The sequence below is a fragment of the Phyllostomus discolor genome, chromosome 14, assembly GCF_004126475.2.
Source record: "Phyllostomus discolor isolate MPI-MPIP mPhyDis1 chromosome 14, mPhyDis1.pri.v3, whole genome shotgun sequence".
NCBI lineage: Eukaryota > Metazoa > Chordata > Mammalia > Chiroptera > Phyllostomidae > Phyllostomus > Phyllostomus discolor.
In genome coordinates, this window is record NC_040916.2 from 4,860,508 (window position 1) to 4,886,378 (window position 25,871).

The following is a 25,871-nucleotide window of genomic DNA, read 5'->3' on the forward strand; positions in this document are numbered from 1 at the left end:
TACTATATATAATTTCTAAAAAATAAAATTTATCTGCTCTCATTAGCAAATTAACACACTGCTTGTGGAAATCTTAATACAAAATAGTAGGAAAAAGGAAGAGAGAATCAGAGTCCCATCACTGAAGCACTGGTAACGTTTTGACATGTTTTCTTCTGGTGTTGTTTGAATAGTTGCGTTAACACAGCAGTAACAAATCTGTGTCCTTTTTTTGCTTGTCATTTAAAAGATGCATTTGGGGGTGATAAAAAATATTCTAACATTGATTTGGTGAGGATTGTACAGCTCTATGACCACACTGAAAACCATTGAATTGTGCACCTGAAGTGAACGGTGTGGCACGGAAATTCCATCTCAGTGAAGCTCGTGTACAAACTTTAGATGAGCACTTCCTGTTAGGATAAATCCACTGTTAACATGTTAATTATTGCATAATCGTCTATCCATAGGCTTTACTTCAATTCAGTAAACTACTCTTCTGTTGTTCGATAATTGGGCTGGTTCCATATTTTGACTATGCTACAAATTCTTTGCACTTAAACATTCTCTTTATCTAGAAGTAGTTCCTCCCAGGGATAAAAAGACTGTGCCAAAGCATACATCACTTAAGCACGTATTGAGCTTGTACTGGCGGCTCACTGCCAGTCCGGTGTGGGCTGCACTGACTTTGTATGCATTATTTCTTCAAATCTTCATCAGCCTAAGAGGTCTAGTCTGTCTCTGTTTTCAGAACTTGAAACCGAAGCTGGGAAAACACAACTAACTCATCCGAGGTCAAGGAGCCCACCTGCAGAGGAGCCAGGCGCCTGCGCAGCTCTAATCCCGGCGGCTGAGGGGACTTCCCTCAACGGGACCCGACTGTGTCAGACCTCGGTAGTTTCAATGGGGAAAAGGCTATCATTTTCTAAATTGTTTTTGGATGATTTTGGATCTTTTCTTTTGTTTGCCAAGTCAGACATACTTATTTCGTTGTTAATTACGTGTTGCGGCCTTTCCCATAGATGACTATACAATTTGAAGAATGAATAACATGTGATTGCTGCCTTGTTACCATCACTAAAAAGGAGAAAGCTGGCACAGCTTCCTTTTCCGAAGCTCGCTCCCATGCAGAAGCACCTTTAATGGTCGGCATGCCTCACAGAATTCCCTGTAACCCAGCTCTTTGACACGAGCACCCCGGCTCTCCCCGTGGTGGTCCCTTGCACCTGGCTGAGCCTGGGTCCGCGAGAGTCACGGGTGCACCGGAGACTGCCCGGCTGTGGGGCTGGCCCTCCCCCTCCAGCGCAGTCCCGTTCTTCTCGTTCTTCTCGAAGCAGGCGGGCTCGGAGCCATCATTGCTCTGCTCCCATAGCGCTTAACCCAAGAGTGGCTTCTTTTCCACAGTTATGTAGACAAATATCACAATGACGAAGATGACAAACGCGGCCAGCTTCACGCCCACTGGAAACTTTTCTAGGTCCCTGCCGCCAACACTACAGTTTATTGCGCGGCAGTCTTTCTCTTCAGCGTCACTCCGTCCTTTGGGTCTGGAGTCTGGGGCTCTGGAGGCCCCCCTGTGAAAACATGAGTGGGTGGACCTAAGCACCCCCTGAAACTGTGTGGCCTCTGGGCTCAAGGGAGCGGCCCTCCCCGGGCTCTATCAAGGGAAACCCAGGCTAATTTTAACAATGATGTTGACAGGGTATGGCGAGGATGTGAGGTCTCCAACAGTCCCACCAAGCATTTATCACCATCACCATCACATGTGAAAGACACGTGTAGTGTCTTTCAGTGGCGGCCCAAGGCCTGACTCAGGGGCTTACGGACCCGGTCTCTCCTGGGGTCTGTGAGAGCCTGGCGGGGGACTCCAGCACACAGGCCCTGTCCTTCCTTTCCTCACAGGTCTACGCACAGACCTGCAGGGTGAAGATGGGAGGTGCTTTCGAAAAGTGCTTATTTTGTATTTAAAAGAGAAAGAGGGTACTCTCTGAAGTCTTTTAGAGAGAGTCTCATTTTCCCACTAGTTTAATCCTGGAAATGGGTCGAAGTTTATTCAAAAGTTAGGGAACTTTCCAGAAAGCTTTACTTTCTGACTAATAAAATGGCCAGTCTTGAGCTTTTATTTCAACGACCTACTCTTTTTTCCTCCTTCTTTCCCCATTTTCCAAGACACAAAGAATAAATGTCTACAAATCAAGAAACTTGGGTTCTGGTCTCAGTTCATTGTGACTTTTGGATTCCCCTCGACTTCTCCGGCCTCTAAACCTATGTGGTCAACTAGAGATTTTTGTAAGGCCCCTTTACTTTTAAAATGAGATATTGCCCTGACTGGTGTGGCTCAGTGGGGTGGGCATCCTCCTGCAAACCAAGGGGTTGCTGGTTTGATTCCCGGTCAAGGCACATGCCTGGGTTGTGGGCAGCATCCCCAGTTGAGGGCACTCGGGAGGCAACTGATATATGTTTCTCTCCTTCTCTCTCCCTCTCTTTTCTTCTCTCTAAAAAATAAACACATAAATTCTTTTAAAATTTTTAAATAAAATGAGATATTATGAATCTTCTTTTTCAGCAGATTTTTTAGACTCAAACCTTTCACAAAAATCTGAATAACAATTCTTTTAGAAGTTACATAAGTCCATCTGTTCTCCTCAGATGCTAAGAAAAGTATTACCTGACTTTCTCAGAACACTTAGGACTCAGACCGTCGGTATCTTGGGCTTTTGCTTTAGCGGTGGAAGCCTTGGATCTCTAATGAACAAACAAAATATCAAGAAGAATTTATTTACCAAGAAAACAATACTTATCAAATTATCAAAAAGAGGTCTCACAGTACAGTTTCTAATGTCTTGTACAAAGGAATTTAATTTTTGTTCTAGAAAAAAATTGTATGATCTGAAGACTAAGAAAGTTTTTGGCACCTCAAATGGTTTAGTACTTGATAATATGAACTTCGAGTTTGCCTTTAGTCAGTATGAGCAAAAACCTCCCGTTCTCCCGTTTCCGTGGAGTAACATTTTACTTGGGTGACTCACACGTGAACAAAAGACACACCAGTGACAGGGGCCACGTGACAGGAGCAGCATTTTGGGTTTAAATATCATCTTTCTATTTTGCTGTCTTATTTGTACTTTTATTACTTGGAGCTTTTTTTGTGAGCATGCATCATTTTTATACAAAGACTGAAGTTATTTTAAATACCAAGTTGGCTGTGAACAAGGACTAGAAAATAATTTAGGAGAATGAAAATGTTCTGTACGAGGAACAGAACCAGGGACTGTCAGTCATCTTTTCTTTTTCCCAAAATTTATCTGTTGTTTTTTTCCAGTAAAGTACAAACACATAGCTCCCTTTGCCTTTGTTTCCTCTCTATGAAACAAAGTCATAAAGATTAAATGGCTTAATCTATGCAAAATTATTAAAACACTTGCTGATATATAGTAAACACTTAATGAAAGCACTTAGTAATAATGATTGTGATAATAATAATTACTATTAATTTCATGTTGCCATTTTTCCTCACTTGTCTGGTTTTCCTTTATCGTCTATTGATACTTAATATTCAGGCCCTCACACCCTCACGTGTCTGCAGTGGCCAGGGATGTGCAGATGCGGTGTCAGATGGTGCTGTGATCACCATTTACTGAGAGCCTGGCCCATTAACCCATTCACTCCCTGAGGCCTCCTAGACCCCCCTAGCCTCCTCTGGGAGGCACTGTCACCGCTCCCGTTTGGATATGCTGAGTCTGGGGGCACAGAAAGCTTCAGTAGCCAGCCTAAGGTCACACAGCATTGTCAGTGGAGCTCTGTCCTGGAGCCACCACACCAGACTCCTCCCCACTCTTTGGTCTGTAAATATCACTTCCCTCCTGCAAGAAGTCTTCTGTATTCCTCTCATCCACTTAGGTCAGTTGTCTGGTCTATAATTCTTCAGCCCTAACCAAAACATTCTTTACTTTATTTCTCTTTAATCAAGCTATAATATCAACCACATAGGGTCGGTAAGTTGGTGCCTATAGCCCTTCCCAGAGACCCCTGAGCACGAGAGGAGCCTATGACACCAACCACGCTGCCAGAGGCCTCACAATTCCGGAGGCTACAGACCGGGGAATTGGGAACTGGGGACTTCCACAAGACAGGACTGACCGACACCAGGACAGAACAGAACCAGGGGGACAGTCAGAAGGAGCTGTTCTGACAGCAATGCTGAGATAGACAGGACTAGGGCATGAAGGAGGGTGGGATGGGGACACTTGGACACTCGTATGAGTCACAGAGTTACCAGGAGAAAGGACAGCCTTGGCCTCAGCCACTGTGTTGTCAGGACACTCTGACAGAGCACAGAGCCCTAGTGAGTCTGGAACATCACCCCCAGGGCACATTGTGTTGCCAGGTTCCACAGTCTTAGCCTAAGGTGGGTGAGGGGACACAGCCCGCTGTGCTATGGTTTACTGCTGGTCATCCCTTCCCAGTAAAGCCACCAGACAATGAAGCAGCTGTGGTCTCCACTGTTCCCGCTCTACTCCCTGCTCCACCCTCTTAAAGAAGATGTTCTCAGCAGTGGTTTAGTGATACTCAAGCATGGCCTCTGGAGATGGTGTGAAGTTGTGCAAAACCCACAACAAAGCAAAGGCTCTTGAGGAAAAGGGACTTTAAAAGCTCTCACCAAGGTGCCACGGGGGCTAGTGGTAGTCTGCTCACCAAGAGACACGTCAGACTATTTCCAAAGGTGTTGGAAAATTTTTTATAAGCACATTTTTTCTTTTCTTTTTTTTTAACTACAAAAAAATTCAAACATACAAAAGTAGACAATAGTATAATGAACCCCCACATACCCATCACATGCAACTTCTTTTTAATTCTCTTAAAATTAAAATAGATATGCTCACCCTGGCTGATGTGGCTCAGTGGATTGAGCACTGGCCTGCCAACCAAAAGGTCACAGGTTCGATTCCCAGTTAGGGCACATGCTTGGGCTGTGGCCCAGGTTACCCAGTTGGGGGCGCTTGAGAGGTAACCACACATAGATGTTTCTCTCCCTCTCTTTCTCCCTCCCTTTCTCTCTAAAAAATAAATAAAATCTTAAAATAGATATGTTAAATAAAGCATTTGGGGTAGAAGCCTATTGCAAAATCAAATAATAGGATTTCACAGCTCTTAGACAATCCAATACACCCTCTTCTCTCTCTTCTTCTGTCATAGGGAGGTTTAGATTTTCCATTTTCTTTTCTTTTATAATTTACTTCCTTCACTATCACTCAAATGCAGAGCTCTACAATATGTAAAAGGTGAGCAATTTAATTGTCAAAAAAAAGAGTAATTCTGGCCTATCAACTTGACTGTGCAGACATCAATAAATACAATAATTATAAGACTATATGACAGGGACAGGGACATTGGTGAATGATAAATGCAGTGGGGTATAGGATTGTGTGCACACAGCGTTGGCAGCAGTGTGAATCTACACAGTATATGCACATAAACAAAAACTGGAGGGAAGTAAAAAATAAAATCAGCTCTTGTGTGAGGTGGCATGTTTGGAGGTGATTTATTTTTTTCATTTTTAGAACATTCCTTTAATGCTGCGATAGTATTGTTTTCACTATAAACACCACTTGTGATGGAACGTGAGAACGTTAGTGCTGGGGAAAGCCGTGACTTCAGGATGGTAGGTGGGGCCGAGGGGAAGTGTAACCATATCTTTCCTCCTTTCTCCCTGCGCCCAGAGCTGGACTCTGCAAAGACGGCGGTTGGGGCAAAGCATTCACAGCCAAGAGTGGGTAATGTATGGCCTCCTCTGCTTCTCCACCCACCTCGCTGCATTCAGGTCAGAAAAGCACACCCATCCACACAGTATTGATTAGAGCTGCAGTTATTAATGTAATAATTCTGAGATATGCCAATATAGTAAGTGATGGGGCTCGTTACAATACTAGCTCACATGTATATATGGATTTCCTGTGTATCAAGCACTGCTTTAAGCCTTTTACATGAGTAAAGCCATTTAAGCCTCAATACCACCCTGTAAGGAGCTTTTATTATGCCCATTTTATGAGAAATATGGCCCATTTATAGATGAGAAAACTGAGACATGGAGAGTTTAAGTAGCTTGCCCGTGATCACACAGGTTTTAAGATAGTGGAGCCAGGAGTCAAGCCCGGCCGCGGAATGATAGCGCTGCTTTACAAGAAAGGAACTAGCAATACCACGGTGTGAATGTCTATTATCTTGGGCATTCAGCACGCCTCAATTCATTTAATATTTGTGACAATGCTAAGAGCTGACCATTATAGCCACCATTTTACAAATGAGGAAACCGAGGCTCACAGAGCTAAAGTATTTGCTCCAGATACATAATCAGTGAAAGGCATAGCTATAATTTTCTAAGTTGATTTTAGAGAGAGAGATGAAAGGAGAGCGAGATAGACACAAAAAAGTGTCAGTTTGTTAACCCACTTATTTATGCACTCACTGGCTGATTCTTGTATGTGCCCTGACCAGGGATCAAACCTGAAACCTTGGCGCATCAAGATGGTGCTCTAACCAACTAAGCCACCTGGCAGGGCAAGGTATAACTATAATTTAAGCCTGGATATCCTGGCTCCAATGCCTATGTTTTTGTGTTTTGTAATATTTCTACTGGGAGAACTCATCACTGAAAATATGTCAACTATTTCTAAAAATGTTTTTATTAATTGATAAATTATCAAATCATGTTACAAATGTGTTACACTTATAGCTATCAATTCTCTTCTTGAATATTTCAGATGAATTGGTTTTTTAAGATTTTTCCAGCCCTGGCTAGTGTGGTTCAGTGGACTGAGCACTGGCTTGCAAATCAAAGGGTTGCCGGTTCAATCCCTAGTTACAATGCGTGCCTGGGTTGCAGGCCAGGTCCCTCATGTGGGATGTGTGAGAAGCAACCACACATTGATCTTTCTCTCCCTCTCTTTCTCCACCCTTCCTCTCTGTCTAGAGATAAATAAAGTGTGGTTTTTTTTTAAACAAGATTTTCCCAAGTAGACTATTTTGTGCTAATTCTTACTGCCTGCCTAGCTTTACATACACCATGCTGAATCTGAGAGTGGGCGGTGCAGGAGACGGTGTCACGCTGTGTTATAGTTGACTATAAGACATTGGACTAATATTCAGAGCCAGAAAGAACGATGCTAATTTTGTACTTTCATTAAATCATTACTCATCAAAAAATGTATTTGGTTTTTGAAAAATGATCTACTTTGACTAAAATAATTAGTATTTGCCCATAAAGAACACAAGTTTGCTTGCATTTCCACAAGATGTGTCTTTTACAATGGAGACCCAAACCAGGCCTGAAATGTCGTAGGCTAGCACCTACACTCACAGGCAATCCAAGAAGGGGTGCTGAGTGCGCAGGCCCCCCACCCCTCCTTCTTCTTGTTCTTCGGGGACTTCTAACTGTTGGAGTTTGGAGAGTCAGGGGCCCTGACACTCGGGCTGGGGTTGAAATTCTCTCTGGACTGAAATGTGTCACCTTTTTCAATCACTCTACTGCACTAATGTAATTTTAGTTTAAAAAAGGCCTATACGAGGCAGTGGACATTTTTACAACTGGCCTGACAAACTGGCAGCTATTACTTCCGTACAGGCAAAAGCAAACAAAAATCCCTTTATTGACTACAACCGATTAAGTCAATAAAAGATCTTACAATAACCTCAGAAACATTGTGTTCTTTTCATCTAAGTAATGATTTTGAATTAAAAGCCTTTTAAAATAATCTGCACAACATTAACAAAAAAGATTAAAAACTTTATGATCATCTCCATTTCTGCTTAAAAAAATCTAGCAAACCAAATAGAACACGAACTTCCTTCACTTGATAGCAGGTGTCTTCCAGCACCTGCACCAAATGCACTCGAAGGTAAAATGTTCAAAGCATTTTCTTTAAAGTCAGAACCAAGGGAAATATTCCTACTATAATCACTCTTTTAATACTGTAATAAAAAGGTGTTATCCAGCATAGCTAAACAAAAAGAAATTAAAGTCATACAAATTACACTAAAAAGAATCTGCAGAAAAATTATTATAATTGTGAAGACTTCATTCCTATAAGACAAAAGTTATTGGCACAAGTCAACTGCATTTCTATATATCGGCAATAAACCATTTAAAACATATTATTAAAAGATACTATCTCCAAACAATTTTGCAACAAAAATTAAAAACCTACCTAGTAATAAAGCTAACAAAAGATGAGCATGACCTTTATTGAAAAAATAATAAAATCTTCCTGAAAGACTTCAAAGAAAATTTCAATAAACGCAAAGACGTAGCATGTTCATGAGCAGGAAGACTCAACAAAGATTCAGCTTTTACAAAATTAACTTGTTAAGTCAACAAAATTGCAATCTCAATTGTAATCTGAATTTTTCATGGAATTTGATAAGCTTGTTCTAAAATTTATTTGGAAGAATAAAGGGATAAGTAAAAAATAAAGACACCATCTTAAAACAGCAAGGTGAGAGGTGTTGCTATGGTAACGGAGACGTTCTCTTGTGAGCACAGCTGGACGAGTTGATCAGGACAGAGACCCATCGTATCAATTGCGGTTTCCATTTTCTGTATTTTATGATGCTCTGACACCTTGGGGCCTTGCTAACCATGGAGCGACCGCCTCTCTGAAGGTTAGGCAACTCCTGGAGACAGGAAAGACTTGCCTGTGACCGAGCCTTTCATAGGCAAGCCAAACAACCCCTCCAGCCTTCTCCTTTATCTAACTCTCACCAAGCCGACATTTTCCTTGCCCTGCATCAGCCCAAGGCCAGATATTGAACAACTGGAGTCCATTCCAATAGCCCAGACGCTGCTGAAATCAGTCAAACTAGCCAATGCTGAAATGCTTACTTCGCCTCACCCATTCCTTCCTGCAAAAACCACAAGGAAGCCTTGTGCCCATGCTCCCCCCTCACTCTTGCCTCCTGACTGGCCCTGCGACTTCCCCATGGGGCCCTGCAGGGCGTGATGTGCCCTATCTTCTTGGAAACTGCAGGTAATAAACTTTTTGAAAGGCCTTTGTCTATGTGTCTATAAACTTACTGTAGAGTAGGTAGCTAGATTTTAATAAAGGAAGGGAGCAAAGGGATCAGACATTATTAAGCATAGCCAGCTGGGGAGCACAAGCCTGCCCGCTTCACCAGGAAGCTGCAGCTTCACACACTCCCCAGGGAAACACCAGTCTGCCCCAGCAGATCGCTGGCGGAAGGGATAACAGATAAAGAGGAGGCAAGCGCATGCTCAATAGGAGCCAAGGCGGCGACCACAGAGGCGCGTCAGTCTAACCTGGGGAGAAATGGGTTGGTTAGGTGGACCCAGCACAAGCCCTGGAAAACGTGGGAAATTGAGTGGTTATTGTGAAAAAGCTCCTGGTCCCTCTCAAACCCCAGATAATAAAATCCCAACTAACGACGTGCTCCCTTTCTCTGCCAATAACGTGCACTCGCCCCAATCACCCATGCTCTCTGCAGCAACCCTGCCGGTCTAGCAGCCCCCTGGGCCCACTCGCAGGCTCCGAAGGACTACGCTTAATATGATGCAGAAACTCTGGACACCGGCTTCTGTTTTGGCCTTGCTGAAGACAAGATTGGACTTTTTCCTTGGTGGGCCAGACAGAGATGAGACCTTGGAAATCTAGGGGACCTCCTCTGATTTCGCATCTGGTGCCACAAATAAATCTTACCACACCACAATCGCTTACACATGGGTCTTCTGAAATGCTTTCCTTGTGACCCTGGGAGAACCGCACGCCCACTGGCAAACATTACCATGCCTGATTAAAACAAATCCTGCCTACACTGTTAAATTCCCATGGAAATTTGGTGAATGATGAGCGCTAACATTGTGGATCAGAAGAGAAAGGAGAGACCACTCAAAATGGTGTCAGGAACAAGATGAGACACATACACGTCTCCAAATTTCTCCTGTTGAATGTGGCCCAAAACCCCGGGCGCTATGTGTAAAGCAAGCATAAGAAGACTCTGAAAGGTGGAGGAAAGCAGGTGGGCTAGGGACCTCGGGACCCGAGGAGAGGGCACACAGTGAGTGACCTGGGTCTCCTTTTTGTCTCATGCACCCTGGCATCTCCATACCTCGGTGGTGGGGGTGTAACAGGGAGCAGTCACTGTGCAAAGCAGTTTTTCTATTACCAAAAAAGTTAAACATAGAGTTACCACTTGGCCCCAAATTCCACCCTTAGGTATACACCCAAAATAACTGGAAACAGGCGCTCAAATACTTACACATGCATGAGTGTCCATGGCACCACTGTTCGCAGGAGCCAAGAGGTGGAAATAATCCAAATGTCCATGGAGGATTAATGCATATATAAATTATGAAATATCCATATAATGGGATATTACTCAGTCATAAGAAGAGGTGATATGCCGATACACACACACACTATGGCATGGATGAAACTTGAAAACCTTATGCTATGCCCTGACTGGTGTGGCTCAGTTGGTTGGGCATCATCCCACAAATCAAAAGGTCACCTGTTTGATTCCAGGTCAGGGCACATGCCTGGGTTCTGGCTTTGGTTCCTGGTTGGGGTTGGTATGAGAGGCAAGTGATCAATGTTTCTCTCCCTCCCTTCCCCTCTCTCTAAAAATAAATAAAATCTTTTTAAAAATAAAAATCTTATGCTACATTAAAAAAAGCCACAAAACATCACATATTGAATGATACAGTAAAATATATACAGAAGAAAAAATCCATTGAACCAGAAAACAGATTAGTGGTTGCTGGGGGGTGGGGGGTTGTGGAGTAACTGCTTAATGGGTACTGAGTTTTATTTTGGGGGTGATGAGAACGTTTGAAACTAGATAGTGGTACCATTATGAATGTCCTATATGCCACTGAATAGTGCACTTGAAAATAGTGCATTTTGTTATGTGAATTTAACCTCAAAAAACTTTGATTCTCATCATTGTAGTATGAATATCCTTATGTCTTTAGACTAAAGAACTATATACTGAAGTTTTGGGAGAGAGCAAAAGATCATTATGTCATAATTTAGTTAAAGAAAAATGAATAAATAGATAAAATTATAAAACAAATGTGGTAAAATGTTAACAATTGGTAAATCTGAGTAAAGGCCATATCGGAATTCTTTGTTGGAAACTTGCTATACATTCAAAAGAGTTTTAAAATTACATTTTCAAGAGACAAATAGAGCCCTGCTGGTGTAGCTCAGTAGATTGAGCATGGGCCTGTGAACCAAAGGGTTACGGGTTTGATTCCCAGTCAGGGCACATGCCTGGGTTGCAGGCCAGGTCCCCAGCAGGAAGTATGCGAGAGGCAACCACACACTGATGTGCCTCTCCCTCGCTTTCTCCTTCCCTTTCCCTCTCTCCAAAAATAAATAAATAAAATCTTAAGAAAAAATATACATAGAAAAATGGGAAAAGACAAGCCCACTGGCGGGAGCTGTTTTAATGGGGGAGGCTGTGCACGTGGTGCTGAGGGGCAGGTGTTACGTGGAAATCTCTGTATCTTACTCTCATTGTGCTGTGAATTCTGGGGGAAAAACAGACAAGTCCAGCTACTAGGAGATCTGTAGTACACTTATGGTTGACAAAGGATTAGTATCCAAAATACATAAAGAGCTGCTATAAATTAACAAGAAAAAGATAAACAACCTAATAGAAAAATGGGCAAAAAACATGGACATTTCACAGACAGTAAAATATAAATAACCAACAAACATGTGAGAAGATGGCCAGCTATTTTAGCATAAGAGTAATACAGATTACAGTCATAATGAAATACCACCTTACAACCCCTACACTGACAAAAATGAAATCTGGGAAGACTAAGTTTTGAAGAAGGCCTGGAACTGTGCAGCGACTATATTGCTGGTAGGGATGGAAAGTGGTGCAGCTGCTCAGTAGAGCAGTTTAGCGTGATCTCGAGGACTTAAGCTGAAGAGGTGCATACACATCCTTCAAGTCAGCAGTTCCACTTCTAGGTGTATTCACTGGACCTTAAAGAAGTGTGGCACAAATTATACACACTGGGCTACGTGCCACAGTGTTTGTAGCAGCATTGCTTGTGTTAGGAACACTTGGCCACAATCCAAATGTCCCACAAATAAGGAGTGGATGAAGGCGCTTTGACGGGAATTATACAGCAGTGAAAGCGAATGAAGGAGAGCTACACATGCTGGGTGGAGCTCATAACATAACGGGGAATGCTAAAGGGACGTTACAGAGGAATACTTACACTATGATATCATTTAAACATAATCCAAAACATGAGAAACTAAAGTTTGTGGATACTGTAAAGAAAAGAAAAAGAGTAATCAGTGGAAAATTCAGGACAGCGGTTTCCGCGGGGGAAGTGAAGGAAGGGAGACGGGAGCAGGAGGAACGCTCTGGGGTCTTCAGCTGAACTAGTGATGATTCAAGTTTCAGTTTCTAGGGTGAGAATCCAACTGCTTATTACATAATTCCTTATACCTTCGTAGATGCATATATCATAATAAACTATCAAAAAAGGTTTTCAGGTGCGAATTTTCCTCTAATGGGGCAAATTCCAGGCACCCGTATGCCTCTCCGTTGGCCCATTTTAACTGTGCTGATTTCTGTACCAGGGCTTCTGCACACGGACGGAAGGGCCATCGGAAAAGACCTCAGACGGACTGTCATTGCAAAGCAGTCCCCAGAATAAGCTTTTGCTTCCAAAGGTGGAGAGATGTCCTGCTGGCCTAGGAAGCCATGCAAAGAGACACCGGGGGGAGCTATTTCACCACTCAGGTGCCTGGTTGTTTTCCTCCTTCTTTGGCAGCTTGATGTAACAGCAGGGCAATAGAATGGCAACTAGGAGACTGGAATTCCATGACTAATTTTTCTTCTAACTGCAGGGTCTTAGGCAAGTCACATCCCCTCTCTGCCTATTTCTCCATCTGTAAGATGCACCAGAGAGCCTCCTCCAAGAAGCCTTTTAGATAGGAAATTCTGTGATCAATAATTGTAATAAATCATGCCTGGACTCATGCATTGTGATAAATAGTGCCTGGTACTAATGAAGCCCCGATAAATCCCAACAGACTAAAATAACTCAGGGTCTCATAGGTAAGGTAAATGGGAGACTCTTCTCCTTAAAATGGATACATATATCTATACCCATAATGCAAATTAGAAGATAGCTAGTCAATTTGGTTATATTCTGAGATGAAAAGAAAAGGAAAGCTGAGTTTTCTAAACAAATGCATATTTTTCTTACTGAAAGAGAACACCATTGATCATAATTCAGTTTTATGAAAATAAATGTATACCTTTATTATCATCTTAGAATCATTTAATCAGAGTTTGGTTTCACTAACTCTTCCTGATGCTCTTGTATTTCAAAGACGGGGTTCTATTACACAGAATGAATCAGCATGCAGTCAGTAAGACACAGACACATTGGTTATTAGCATATCTACCAGGAGGTCAGTATTTTTTCAGGAAGAATGATACATTGCACTTTTTGTAAATATGATACTTAGCTCCCATTCTCATGTGTCAAAGGTAAGAACTAAGGGCTTATTACGTAGTTATAGAACATGTAATTTAGTCTTCACCTTGACCCAACTGGAATATACAACTACTATTGGGAGTACGGATGTTTTTGATTAATTAAGAAACTATTACAGAGATGTTTAACACAAGGTGTCCTAAAACCTCTGCATGGATCTCAAGCCACACTTGAGGTAGTCCATTAATATATATTCCCGTGGCACATTGGGTCTTCTGCCTGCAGCGTTTGGGGCAGGCCTTGCACATGCTAATTATAGGCCTACAAGGTATCTTAGCAGCAACAGCAATTGAGACATAAGAGTAAAAATCCTATTAAATTTTTGGCACACAGACATTGAAACAACCTCAGAATTGGAAGTAAATAGAGACATGAAGCTTTGGTTTCCTTCCTTGTCTTTCCCTGGGATGCAAGTGTGTCTGCTCAAGAAGTGGGGCAGAGGGGACATGAGTGAGGGGTCAGAATGCCTGGAGGCCAAAGAAATGGAGTGGGAGGGGCTGTGTATTTTGGGGTTCTGGTGGTTGAAGAGTGGCAGTGGCAGGGGAGAGGACGACATGGAGGCTTCAGTGTGCCCTGTGACAGGAGAGACCATGATGGCAGGGCCACAGCCCAGTGGTGGAGGAGGTGGGGATGAGGGCTATGCAGAGCAGGAGGTGGCTGTTATGATTGGGAGATCATTACAGGGAGGAAGTTAGAAAGTTGAGCAACATGTAAATATATTGAGGATAATGGAAGCCAGGTTTCTTACTGTCACAAAAGTGACTTACAGCCCTGACTGGTGTGGCTCACTTGGTTGGGCGTTATTCTGCAAAGCCAAAAGTCACCGGTTTGATTCCCAGCCAGGGTACATGCCTGTGTTGTGGGTTTGGTCCCAGTCAGGGCACACTCAAGAAGCAACCAATCAATGTTTTTCTCGTACATTGATGTTTCTTTCCCCCTCTTTCTCCCTCCCTTCCTCTTTCCCTTTTTCTCTGGAAAAAAAAAAGTGACATACAAACATAGAAAGGGAAAAGGTTAGGAAGAACACTGAAATGTTGGGTTGAAATTGAAGATCAAAATGAACTCATGTTTTTTAAATTTACATATATATATATAAATAGTTATAGATGCGCATGTGTGTATGTTCATAAACACACATGTGTGTTTTCCAGCTCTGTTCCCCAAGAGGCCCTAGAAGCAATGACTCTCAGTAGCAATGAGCTCACTGAAGGCCAAGATCTTGGGTTTGTTTGTTTTTTTAAGCTTTTATTTATTTCTTTATAGAGAGAGGGGAAGGGAGGGAGAGAGAGAGGGAGAGAAACATTGATGTGCAAGAGATATATCAGTTGGTTGCCTCTCAAACACCCCCAATGGAGGACCTGGCCTACAACCCAGGCACATGCCCTGGCTGGGAATTAAACCAGCAACCTTTCCATTTGCAGACCAGCACTCAATCCACTGAGCCCCACCAGGCAGAGCTAGATCTTGGTTTCTAAACACCATCCTGCATTAAAAGGAACGAAGCCTCCTGGGGCAGAAAAAGCACAGGGTGGGTCTGAAACATCTTTTTGGGCCAGACATTTAGGAAATGCTCAAGGAATGATGAGGAAGTATGAAAAGGACACAGTATTCATACTGAAGGGGCTCACACTGACAAAATCTGGGACAATTTGAGTATTAAAATAAATGATGAAAACAACAGATACAGCTCATTCAATTTTAAAAAATCAGTGAGTCTGTACTAATCTGAAGGAATGAAAGAACAAACAAAACAAAGAACAAATGAATGAATGAATGAATGAATGGGATGGGTAGAAGGGAAGGTCTTCCTCACAGTAGGCTGCCGACCAACAAATGCAGAGGGAACAACAGAAACAGGAACATCTCAGCAGGCCATCGTAATGGAGGTCTGTTCAGGCGGTCATCTACGGGAGCTAGGGCTAATGGATGAGGCTTGGATAGGAATACTATACTGGTGTCATTTCAGAATATTTCCCCACAAAACACTGTTTGATTACAAATGGGAAAACGATGGTTTCCTGGAGAAGCCTGACAGACACCGACTCGCCCAGGTGATCAAGATCAGCGTCACCAGCACTGGAACAGGATGATAGCAGTCCCCGGTGTGGTGCACTGAGAAGAGCATGGTACCATTTCTGAGGGTTTCCTGCCCAGACGGCATGGCCTCTATGAGTAGTCAAAAGGAAAAATCAGCCCTGGCTGGTGTGGCTCAGTGGATGCAGCACCCGCCTGCAACCCAAAAGGTCACCAGTTCAATTCCTGGTCAGGGCACGTGCCTGGGTTGTGGGCCAGGCCTCCATATGGGGGCATGGGAGAGGTAACCAATCGATGTATCTCTAGCACATTGGTGTTTCTCTCCTTCTCTTTCTCTGTCCCTTCCTCTCTCTCTAAGTACATAGATACATACATACATACATAAAATCTTTAAAAAAAGAAAAGGAAAAATCAGACAGAAAAATCACCCTCCAGAATGAAGAGCATGTACTCTTTAAAACGGCCGAGGGCTCAGGTGTCAGGGAGAGGCCGAGATACAGCTTTTGGGGCCTGAAGGAGACTGGAGAGCCCTGACAGCCAAGGCAGCACGTACTGTGGGACTGATCATGGGCCCGAAAGCAGAGACATTATCGGGGCAGTTGGTGAGGTCTGAAAGGGTCTGAATATTGGGTTGAATCGACATGACTTTCCTTGTTTGCAGTGTTATTCGGTGGACGTGCAGGAAAGCGTCTTCTGCGGGTGGGAAGAATGCATGCCCGAGAAGTGAGGGCTTCATGTCTGCAGTGGGCCCCCGAGTCACTTAGAAAGACACAGTACACCCACCCACACACACAGCAAATGTGGTGAAAGGCAACAATTAAATAATCTGAGTAAAAGGAATATGGGAATTCTTTGTACTCTTTCTTGCAACTTTTTCTAAGTGTGAAGTTATTTTTAAAAATGTTTAAAGATGCAGGGGAGGAAGGACTGAAGTATCGGATTGAGAAAGAAGGAGTCCTATATACTGGGAGGGCACAGAGACTTGTTTAGTGCTTGGCCTGCTCTGTTAAAGCGAGGCACACACAGAGAATAATCTTCAACTACAACTGCATACTTAATCGTATAAGGATATCTGTAGGCACTCTGAGAAATTGCATTCTGTAGCACTTAGGAGTTCAAAACTAAAAATTCAGCTTCCATTATATTATTTTTCACTTAAGCATGTTGCTTTGTATTGCAGATAATTAAAGATCATGCTTTTTATAGAATAGTAACACTAATGATAGTAATAGTTCTTATTTGTACTTAGCTCCTATTATGCACCATCACTACTCTGTTTTACATACTTTAATTTAATCTTCACAACATCTGTGCAGCTGAGACTGTTATTGTCCCTATTTATAGATGAGGAGCTAAGAAACAGAGGTCAGGCGTCTTGCCCAAGTTAGTGGCAGAGCTGGACTTGAACCCAGGCAGTCTGGCTCTAGAGTCTGCATTTTTGATACACATATCCTGTGTTTCCTGAGCTCAGTTTTACTGTCCCTGTTTCTTCGGGACAGGAGCAAGCAGCTCTACCACAATGCCCTGCATTGGACAAAGGGTTGTTAACTCCCGGGGGTGGGGGGAAGCTCCGTTGCAACCCTTCCCTGGAAGGCCATCAATTCTCTGTGACCTAAGCATTGTCTCTCAAGAGGCTCCATTAAGGTATGCCCAAGAGACAAAGGAGATGGTACAGAATAGGAAACAAGAAAAAGAGAGAGCATCACCATCAATACAGGACAAAAGCTCCTTTTGGTTCAGCCAGCAGGGACTGAGTAACTCCCCTCCCCCCACCTGCCTGGCGTTGAATTCAGTGAAGAGGATTCAAAGACATAGGCTTACCATCAAAATGTTAAAACCTAGAGCAAAAGCTCTTTGACAGAGGGTGGGAGTAAGATGGATGGAAAAGGCAGATTCCTAGAGCCTGGCACACAGAACACATTTGGAGAAACTCCTAGGAGAGTATGTAGGCTAGGTGGCCAGATGAGGAGAGGTCGTTCCAGCCTGGGAGGACAGAATGAATGTTGATTTTGGCAAGAAAGAGCATGTCACGCCTGGGAAGAGCACAGGAACGCCAGGGGCTCAGGGGCACACCTCTGGGTGTCGGTGGGTAGGTGTCGGGTGGGTGCGGCAGCCCTCCTCGGACCCGTGTGCCAGGTGAACCACTCCCAAACCCAGGATGACCACGTGCCCTGGTTTGCAAGGACAGCCCTGCTGTATTCCTATTTTCCCAGCATCCCTTCTGGTTAGTGTCTCCTTTCATTCTCAAAAGCATTGTGTTTGTGGTGATAAATTACATGGCCGTCCCATGAAACCCCACCTTACGCAGCCCAACATTGTTATTCTGCCCCTGCCATCCCTGAATCCCGTCTCTCCTCTTCAGAGGATTTGGTCTGGCTCACACGCATCGGCTTCGCTCCCTGCCCCATCAGCGAGGGCTTAAGCTGTGTCTAGAGTCTGTCTGATGAGAAAAATCCCCAATTAAAAAAAAATACTGACCTGGTTTTCTAAGTGGTCTTAATCACCAAATCAAATGGGCTGCCTATATAATTTAATAACGCCCCCATAGACAGTGCTAAAAAGTGTCCAGAAATGGACACAATCTCCAGGTGGTGCGTATGGCACTAAACACCTCCTAAAATGAGAGGAAAGTACATGCTTCTTGGTGCTGCAGAGAAATGCAAGTGCTGCCTTTTGGTGCTTAGAGAGCTGTTAGGTGCGGACCACCGCTCTTACGTAATTAAAGTCTATGGTGTTAGATGAGCGTCTCAATAAACACACTTTCTACTACCTTTTACATGGAAATTTAAATGCTTATTTACATTTACTTTCGGATTTAAAATTGAACAGATGTCTTGAGGCTCTTCTGAGACTCAAAATGGCTCATATAAATCCTTCAGATCAAAACATTTTATGCCATCGCAAACTTTCTATTTAATTCTATTGCCAATTCAAAATATTGATGTGGTTTTATTTCAGGTCTACGTAAAGCAGATCCTCAAGGGCATTGGCCCCACCTGATGCATTTTAAATACTCGGGATGCTTTTTCTCCTTTAAATGTCTTTGCAGGGATTATACAAAAGAGTTTTATGTAGAAATGAGGTGTCACTTAAAAGATTTTTAGAATTTTAGAAAGTTTGATATCAGAATTACTTCATCAAATTTGAATTACGTTTAGATGAGAAGCTAAAGTTACAGCTTACTGCAGGAATGTTTGCCTGGGGTTTTCTTTCATTTATTTAAATTCAGCAAGTATTTTAAATACTAGACCGTATTTGCAAACTAACCTATGTGTCACTAGAAGTGTTTGGTAGTCTTTCAAAGTGTTCTTCGGGCTCCTACTATGTGCGAAACCCTGTGAAAGCTACTGAATGAGATAAAATGCAAGTTTAAAGGGATGCACAGAAGTGGCTTTTGAGGCATTCCTTAAGTGATCACAGAATTTTAACAGGAAGATAAATGGGAGGGGGTGGAAAGAATAAAAAGCATTCTAGAAACCCATACAATGACTTTGTTAACCAGTGTGACCCCAATAAATTCAATAAAAAGGGGAAAATCCTTGGGATTTCTTTAAAAAATAAAAAGAATTCTAGGCATAAAGAATTCCAGGCATAAAGAATTTGCCTTAACTGAGGCAAAGGTGCATAGGAAGAGGTGTGAAAGGTAGAGAAGCAAGGAAAGTGTTCACTGGGTTAGGTATCGAGGGAGACAGGTTTGGAGGAGATACTGGTGTCTCTTCATGGCGGGCAGTAAGTTTGCATCCTGTTTTGAAAGTTTCCAGGCAAATAAATGACACAAGTCAATCTTTGCTTGTAGATCTGAACTGGGGTTGGTAAAGGTTGGAGGCAGAGATCAGTCAAGAGGGCATTGCAATTGTTCAAATAAACAACAACAAAAATTAATGTGAGTGCAAGCTGGGATAGGAGCAGTGGGAAGATAAAGGAGGGATAGATTTTTTTTAAAATTATAGTTCAAATCCATAGGACCTGACAACTGTTTACATGTAAGGAGCTGTGGGGAGTGGGCATTCCCAGGTAGCGGTGTGATTTTGAGTCTGGAGAGTGGGAAGGTGGTGGAACCATCAGGATAAACAGAGGCCGCAGATGCAGGTTGTCCTGGATATCCTGAGTGAGGTGCCACAGATAACCACAGGAGAAGTATAAATACGTCTACACAACCTGTGAAATGCTCATAATTATAAATAACCGTTTGCTGGATGAGTGCAGAAAGGAGGGAAGGAGCTTTCCAAGAAGTAGGCTTGTGGCTCAGGAGGGAGGTTGTGTGGAGGGTTATAGGCGGGTCACGGCATAGAAGCGGTAAGTGGATGCGCCGACCAAGGGCAGTGCCGCAGAGTGGGACAAGAGGAGGGCTGAAGAGAGGGATCTCAGGCATCGCATGCACTTAGGGCCCAAAAGAGGCAGTCAGAATGGAAACAGCTGGGGAGCAGAGTCCAGAACCTAGAGAGCAGAGCTGCCAAAATCTAAGGAGGCAGATACCTCTAAATCAAGAGGGATCAAGAAAAAGACACTAGCATTGATACCTTAGAGAGTATTACGTGAACGAATCATGTGCCCTGTTCTATGCTAGGAGCTTCGCCTACTTTTCACTTCACACCCACCCTCAGAGGCAGCTACCGCTAATTCAGCTGTGAGAGAAGGTACAGATCTGTTAAGGGACTTCCCCAGAGTCAACTGGCAAGTGGAAGGGCAGGGACACTAAATCAGTAAGGCATCACCCCACACCTGCTAGTCTCACACACTTGGCCGAGGGCTCCATGATGGTGGTGGGGCAGAGGCCAGATCTCAGCGTCTGGGAAAGCGAAGGGGACAGGAACTCATACTTATTGTGTGCTCCTTGAGGGTCTAGAACTGTGCTCAATGCTTTGTGTGGATGCACGAGACAGGTGGTGAGAGGCCAGAGAGGGCAGGACAGCCAGAGAGAAGAACAGGGTGGCTTCTGCCTCAGGGAGGGGCCGTGGCCCTGGGCCCTGCGCTGGGACACAGCACCCGCCTCACAAAGCAGAGCCTGGGGTTTCTGGCCAGGCTCTGCTTTAAACTGGGGTTTTCCCACCATCACAGAACGTAGTGTCTTGCTAGTTCCTTACTTAACGCATGTGAAAAGTGCTATTTCCTACAGTTAATACGTGTAAAAGTATTCATGCAGTAGAATTGTACATACTTTTTTGGGTCCCTTGTTTTTTTCTGATGCGACTGTGATATTTCCTTTCACAATGACAATGGCATTAAGCTCTGGATCGTGGGAAACAAAAGGAAAACAGGCCGTGAGCACACAGGAGCTAGCCACGGAAACAAGCACCACGCATGGGGGAGAATTCTATCCACAGCAGGGCAGATTTTTGGGAGAGACAGACAACTCACTTGGCCCTTCTGAGGGAAAAGAGCATTTCTGTGGAGGCCTTTGTGGAACAGGCTTAGGCCTCCCCTGGGAGCACGGGGAGGGGCCCCGACATGGAGGCTGTCACATTTGCCGGTGTCTGAGACCATCCGCTGCTGAGCCTTGAGCTGGCTGCTCCGCGGGGTGGCCGTTTGCAGTCTAGTGTTGCCCCTTCGAGCCATGCGCGTCTCTGAATGTCAGGGTAGGGCAGGAGAATTTCTCCTTCTGTATCCAAAGAGGCACCCAAGGGAGGGAAGGCCAGACCTGTGCTAAAAGGCTTTAAAATCAGGAGAACCGCCAGGGCAGAAAAGGTTGTTGCTCTGCCTTCGCCTTTAGGCTGTGGAGAAGATTTTGATAAACCTTGAGCAACCATGTGCTCTTGCACATCAGTGAGCTTTTAATGGAGGGAATTTTAAAGGAGCCCCCTGAGTCAAAAATATTTGGGAAGGTTGAAAAGAGGGTAGATCACTAAAGCAATGTCCACCACTGCCAAAGCAATGAGCGAAAATGAGAAAAATCAAACCCACCCATTGTTTGGATGCCCTAATGCCCAGCCTCAGGTCTGGGACTGGCCCCTCCCACAACCACCCAACCTCAGGACTAGGCATTTCTGTGAAATGCTCTAGGTTGAGTCTCCACAGGAGCCTGTTAGTTCCACGTCCACCGGTCCATTCTAATGGCACCAGGGGCTATGAAGCTCCTCCAATGAGCAAATTCAAATGCCTGGTTCAGACCTGACCTGGAGAAGCAGGTTTCCTACTTGTATCCACCACTGGCCCCTGACATCACCGAGATGCATTACAAGGGCAGGGCTGAACCAGAGCCTGCACCTCGGACTGGACTGCCCACGGTTGGCTAGCATCATGTGGACATGGTGTAAAGCAATGGCGAAGCTTACAAACCAAAGGATTTTCTTCTTTGCCCTAGTGTAAATGCACTGCTGTGGGGGGCTGTGTGGAGGGCTGTGTGCTGGGAACCTGGGCAGCTTGGACTGAGACCATGCGCTTGACTTTGCAGCTTTGACCTGCAGTCTTCAGCAGACCTGAGCAGTGAGTGCACCAGCGTCCCTCTCTGGGCTCTTCCAGCCTGGCACAGCATTTCATCAGAGGGTTTGTCTAGTCCCTTCAGGTCCTTTCCAGAGCAGGAGACAGAGGCCCCCCGAGTCTGGGACAGGACTGTGAACATACCCCATACCCAGAAAGGGTCTGGGGTGGCCCCTTGCCCACAGGCACCCCCATGCTAACTGTCCTGCTCAGGGGTGGTGAGATCCACCTCCAAACCTTTCTGCCCTCCCTCTATGAGGCAAGCCGCTCCAGACTCTGGGGGAAGCTCTCAGCACCTGCGCTACCGTTCCGGCCAGGCGTTGCGGGGACTTTACCGGGCACTGATATTGTCAGGGGAACTATTAATTCGGAACATATAAAACTGCCATTTTTTTTTGTAGATCAAACATGGTCAAAAATATAATGTATTTATCCTCACAATAGAGACTGTGAGGAAGGTTAAAAGGTATGTGGCAGAAAGAGCACAATTATGAGAGCCAGATCTGGGTTCAAATCTTAGTTCTGTATCACTTTCATCCAACGATATACACTGAATTCCTGCTGCGGGCCTGCTCCTCCCCCAGCAGCCGGACATGCGGTGGTGACGAGGACAGACGGGCCTTGCTCTCAGGGCACGTTCTAATGGTTGCTGAGCTTCTGGGGCCTTGTCCTGGCTCTGTAATGTTGGCCTGTCACTTGGCCTCTCTGAACTGCAGCTAAGCGCTGTAGAGCTTAAATGAGATCATGCAAGTTAGGCTGGAAATACATTGGTGGCCTTCAATAAATGGTACTTTCTGTAATTTTCCTGCGGCTCATAGAGAACTCCGAATAAATATTTACTGAATGAAGGAGGCTTGGAATGTACTGTGGGACTCTTGAAGCCCACCCCCTAAGAGCCTGAACTAGACGCCACTGTAAGGGGAAGCCCTTGGACCCCAGAAACCATGGCTCCCCACCCACCTGGGAGCTGGGAGACAGCAGCTGTAGTCAGCTGCCCTTAACTCAGGAGGGCACTGGACACAGGGAGGTACAGTCTGGTTCACCTTTTTTAATGGATGTGAAATCATTTAATTCAAAGAGAATATCGAATTTATTGATTGAGGCAAAACAGAGGTTGAGACCTCAAAGGAGATCCAGAAATTACCTGCAGGAACTCCTGGCTTTAGAAATCAAACACAGACCTGGCTCTGGTTAGTAAGAAGACATGCAAACTGACCAGTCCTTTCCCCGACTTGCCACCCAGTTGGGTCACTGGTATGAATATACACGTGGTGTTAAGCATTCCTTTTATAACCCAAGGGCCTATTTCCAGGCCTTGCATGCAAACAGGACATGTGGCTATCTCGCAAGTCTCCCTGCACGCCGTTTAAAGCGGCATGAGTCATGGCGGACGAGTGCTAATAAGTGCAAAGTTGCTACCGAGCAGCACAGCCTCTGACGGTACCTTTATTGTCATCACAGCCCTGAGCTCCGTCCTGCTCTCCAGGTTCATTCTTCACAGGTGGTGATGCACAGGGAGGTGAGACCAACAACTGTATTAACTTGTTTTCATACAGCTTTCTGGTGGAAGCTGAGGAAGAAGGTAGAGAATAGATTAGCTCTTCTGTTGGAGCACGAGATATTAATGGGTTCAAGGTATTTCACAATTTGGATCTTTCTTCTTGTAGCTTACACTATGATGGTATTTACGAGGTGGGCCCCACAGCTACTCAACCCACTCTGCCTCTTCCCCAGACACTTAAGGTGAGTCCTCCACGAGCCAGCCATGGAGTCAGGCACTGGATGCATCTGAGGACAAGACTGACAAAGTTGTAGTTCTATCTCTGGGGAATACATACAATAAATCCATAAACAGTTAACACACTGCACATACTAGAAATGGAAAACAACCGAGGGTGCCCTGACCAGGGGGCTCAGTTGGTTAGGCATCCTGCCGCAAAGCAAAAGGTGCTGGTTCGATCCCAGGTCAGGGCAGTGCCTGGGCTGTGGGTACGGTTGCAGGTGCGCCTGTGAGGGGCGGCCAATCGTTGTTTCTCACATCATATCAATGTTTCTCTCCCCCCCACTCTCTCTCTCCCCCTTCCCTCTCTCTAAAAATAAATGAATCTTTTAACAAAGAAAAACAACCCAGGGTGATTTAATCAAGAGTAACTGGGTTTCACTGTGGGGAAGAAGAGGATGCTGTTTCCGTCTGGCTGCATCCTTACTAATCTGTAAGACGCCCCTTCCCTTCTTTACGGTTTGTCTGATTTTCCCATTTCTAAAATATTTTGATGATTTCTGTTACATATGTTTCTTCCACTAGAAATAATTTTAAGTCTTTGGAGGTGGTTTATAACTATTAAGTGTCTTGGCTCTAACAGCTGCTGCATACATACATAGTACGGGACCAGGTGAAAATCCAAGCTTATCAAGTTCATGCTGTAATTCATCGTCACTCAGACACTTCACGTCCACCATGGTGCTAGAAGTTTGGTCTCGTTTCTGATAATGGAATCTCTGAAATAGTAAAACATCGAATTCATCAAGACAGCCTTAAAAATGAGAATTGAAACGTTACCAGTCCCAGGAAGTGTGTACAAGCCGACCTCCCCAGTCTGGGAAGTGCAAAGACAATAAAGGAAAGAATCACCGCTTTTTGCTGCTTTCTGCCACAGTCTGTTCCAGGTTTAGTTGCCTTCACACAAAGCTTTGGATGGATGTCACTTTCCCCCATGTTGGGGTTCAATTATTTCTAACTTTTCTATTCAACAAATGTAAGAAAAGTCCTCTTCACAAAATGAACAAATGAACACATATTTCTATTACTGCTTAGGAGCTCTGAGTAAGGCTCAAGCTCTGAGGAGATAAAAAGTTAATTAAATATACAAGAGCTGGGAGAGATGCTTTAGTGAGTTAAATAAAAGTTATTTATCCCTGCCCTCCTTTTGATGAGAGCACAGAGAGTAAAGAGCATTCAGACATGCAAACAGGAGTAGTTTTCACACTTGCAATTTAACTCTGAGTGTAACACGATGGCAGTTTTTAATTAACCGCCAGAAGACTTTGTAATTGTTGAATTGGCGCTTGAAAAAAAGTCAGCTGTTCCTTCTCCGGCGCACAAAGTGACGTACACAGATTCACGCACGTCTCAACCTGGCTTTCCAAACCGGCGCGGCCTCACATTGGGCGGGTCTCACTCAGGGGGTTCCTCTATGCCCCGAAACTGACCCCTCCACCTGCTTAACAAAATCTGTTGAAAGACAGACCCATTTTCAAACCTTTTAACAGAGATTTTTAATTTAGGGGTTTATTTATTGAACCTTATTTCTATCATGTTTCCAGGCGTTTTAATATCACAGTGAAAATGACTGCAAGACAATTACTCAGCATTGGAGGATCTGGACCAATTTTAAGTAATGACTTTGCCTTTATGGGTGATCAGTCAATGTCCAATTAGGAAGAACACTGTACACAAGCTAGAAGAAGTTGTGAATTGTCGTGTATACCAAGGTTGTTTGAGAACTCCTAGCTTAATGATCTCCACTTTTAAAGCTATACTTTGGCCAGGGTCACATTTTGACATATGGTAGGTGCTTAATAAATGTGTTTTCCTCTTTTCTCCATATTTGAGAATCTGAATTAACACTTTCAGGTCACTGAAACCAACTAACATTAGAAAGGGAAAGGACAACACAGTTCTTTTTGTTTTTAAACTGGAAGCCAGCTTAGGCAGACCCCGTGGCATTTCTTCCAGAGAACAGCTGTCCACTGTTTCACCGCCTTCCCAAGAATAACCTCCGAAAGAGCCCTCATCAATTTCAGATGACACGAGACAATTGCCTGGAGGGAGCGCGCATATGGAAGAAAAATAGTCAAATGAAATCCAACTGGATGATTAATCCACTTACCCCTT

General features: G+C 44.2%; 1 protein-coding gene across 1 annotated transcript; it reads right to left on the minus strand.

Annotated features, from left to right (window-relative positions):
* Window positions 1–923: 923 nt before the first annotated feature.
* On the minus strand, window positions 924–24,469 carry LEMD1 (LEM domain containing 1). The gene is made up of 4 exons (XM_036015743.1): window positions 24,355–24,469; window positions 23,421–23,546; window positions 16,113–16,252; window positions 924–1,636 (listed from the first exon to the last, which is right to left on the minus strand). The coding sequence occupies exons 1-4, from the start codon at window positions 24,434–24,436 to the stop codon at window positions 1,355–1,357; spliced, it is 630 nt and encodes a 209-aa protein (XP_035871636.1). The 5' UTR covers window positions 24,437–24,469; the 3' UTR covers window positions 924–1,354.
* Between the last annotated feature and the right edge of the window lie 1,402 nt (window positions 24,470–25,871).

Coding starts and splice junctions, on each gene's coding strand:
- LEMD1 (XM_036015743.1), bottom strand. CDS start 24,436: ATGGTGGACGTGAAGTGTCTGAGTGACGATGAATTACAGCATGAACTT. Junction 16,253..23,420: donor GGGCTGTGATGACAATAAAG/GTACCGTCAGAG, acceptor TCCCACCCGCAG/AAGACGCTTTCCTGCACGTC. Junction 1,637..16,112: donor GGCCCATGATCAGTCCCACA/GTACGTGCTGCC, acceptor TTCCCTTGATAG/AGCCCGGGGAGGGCCGCTCC.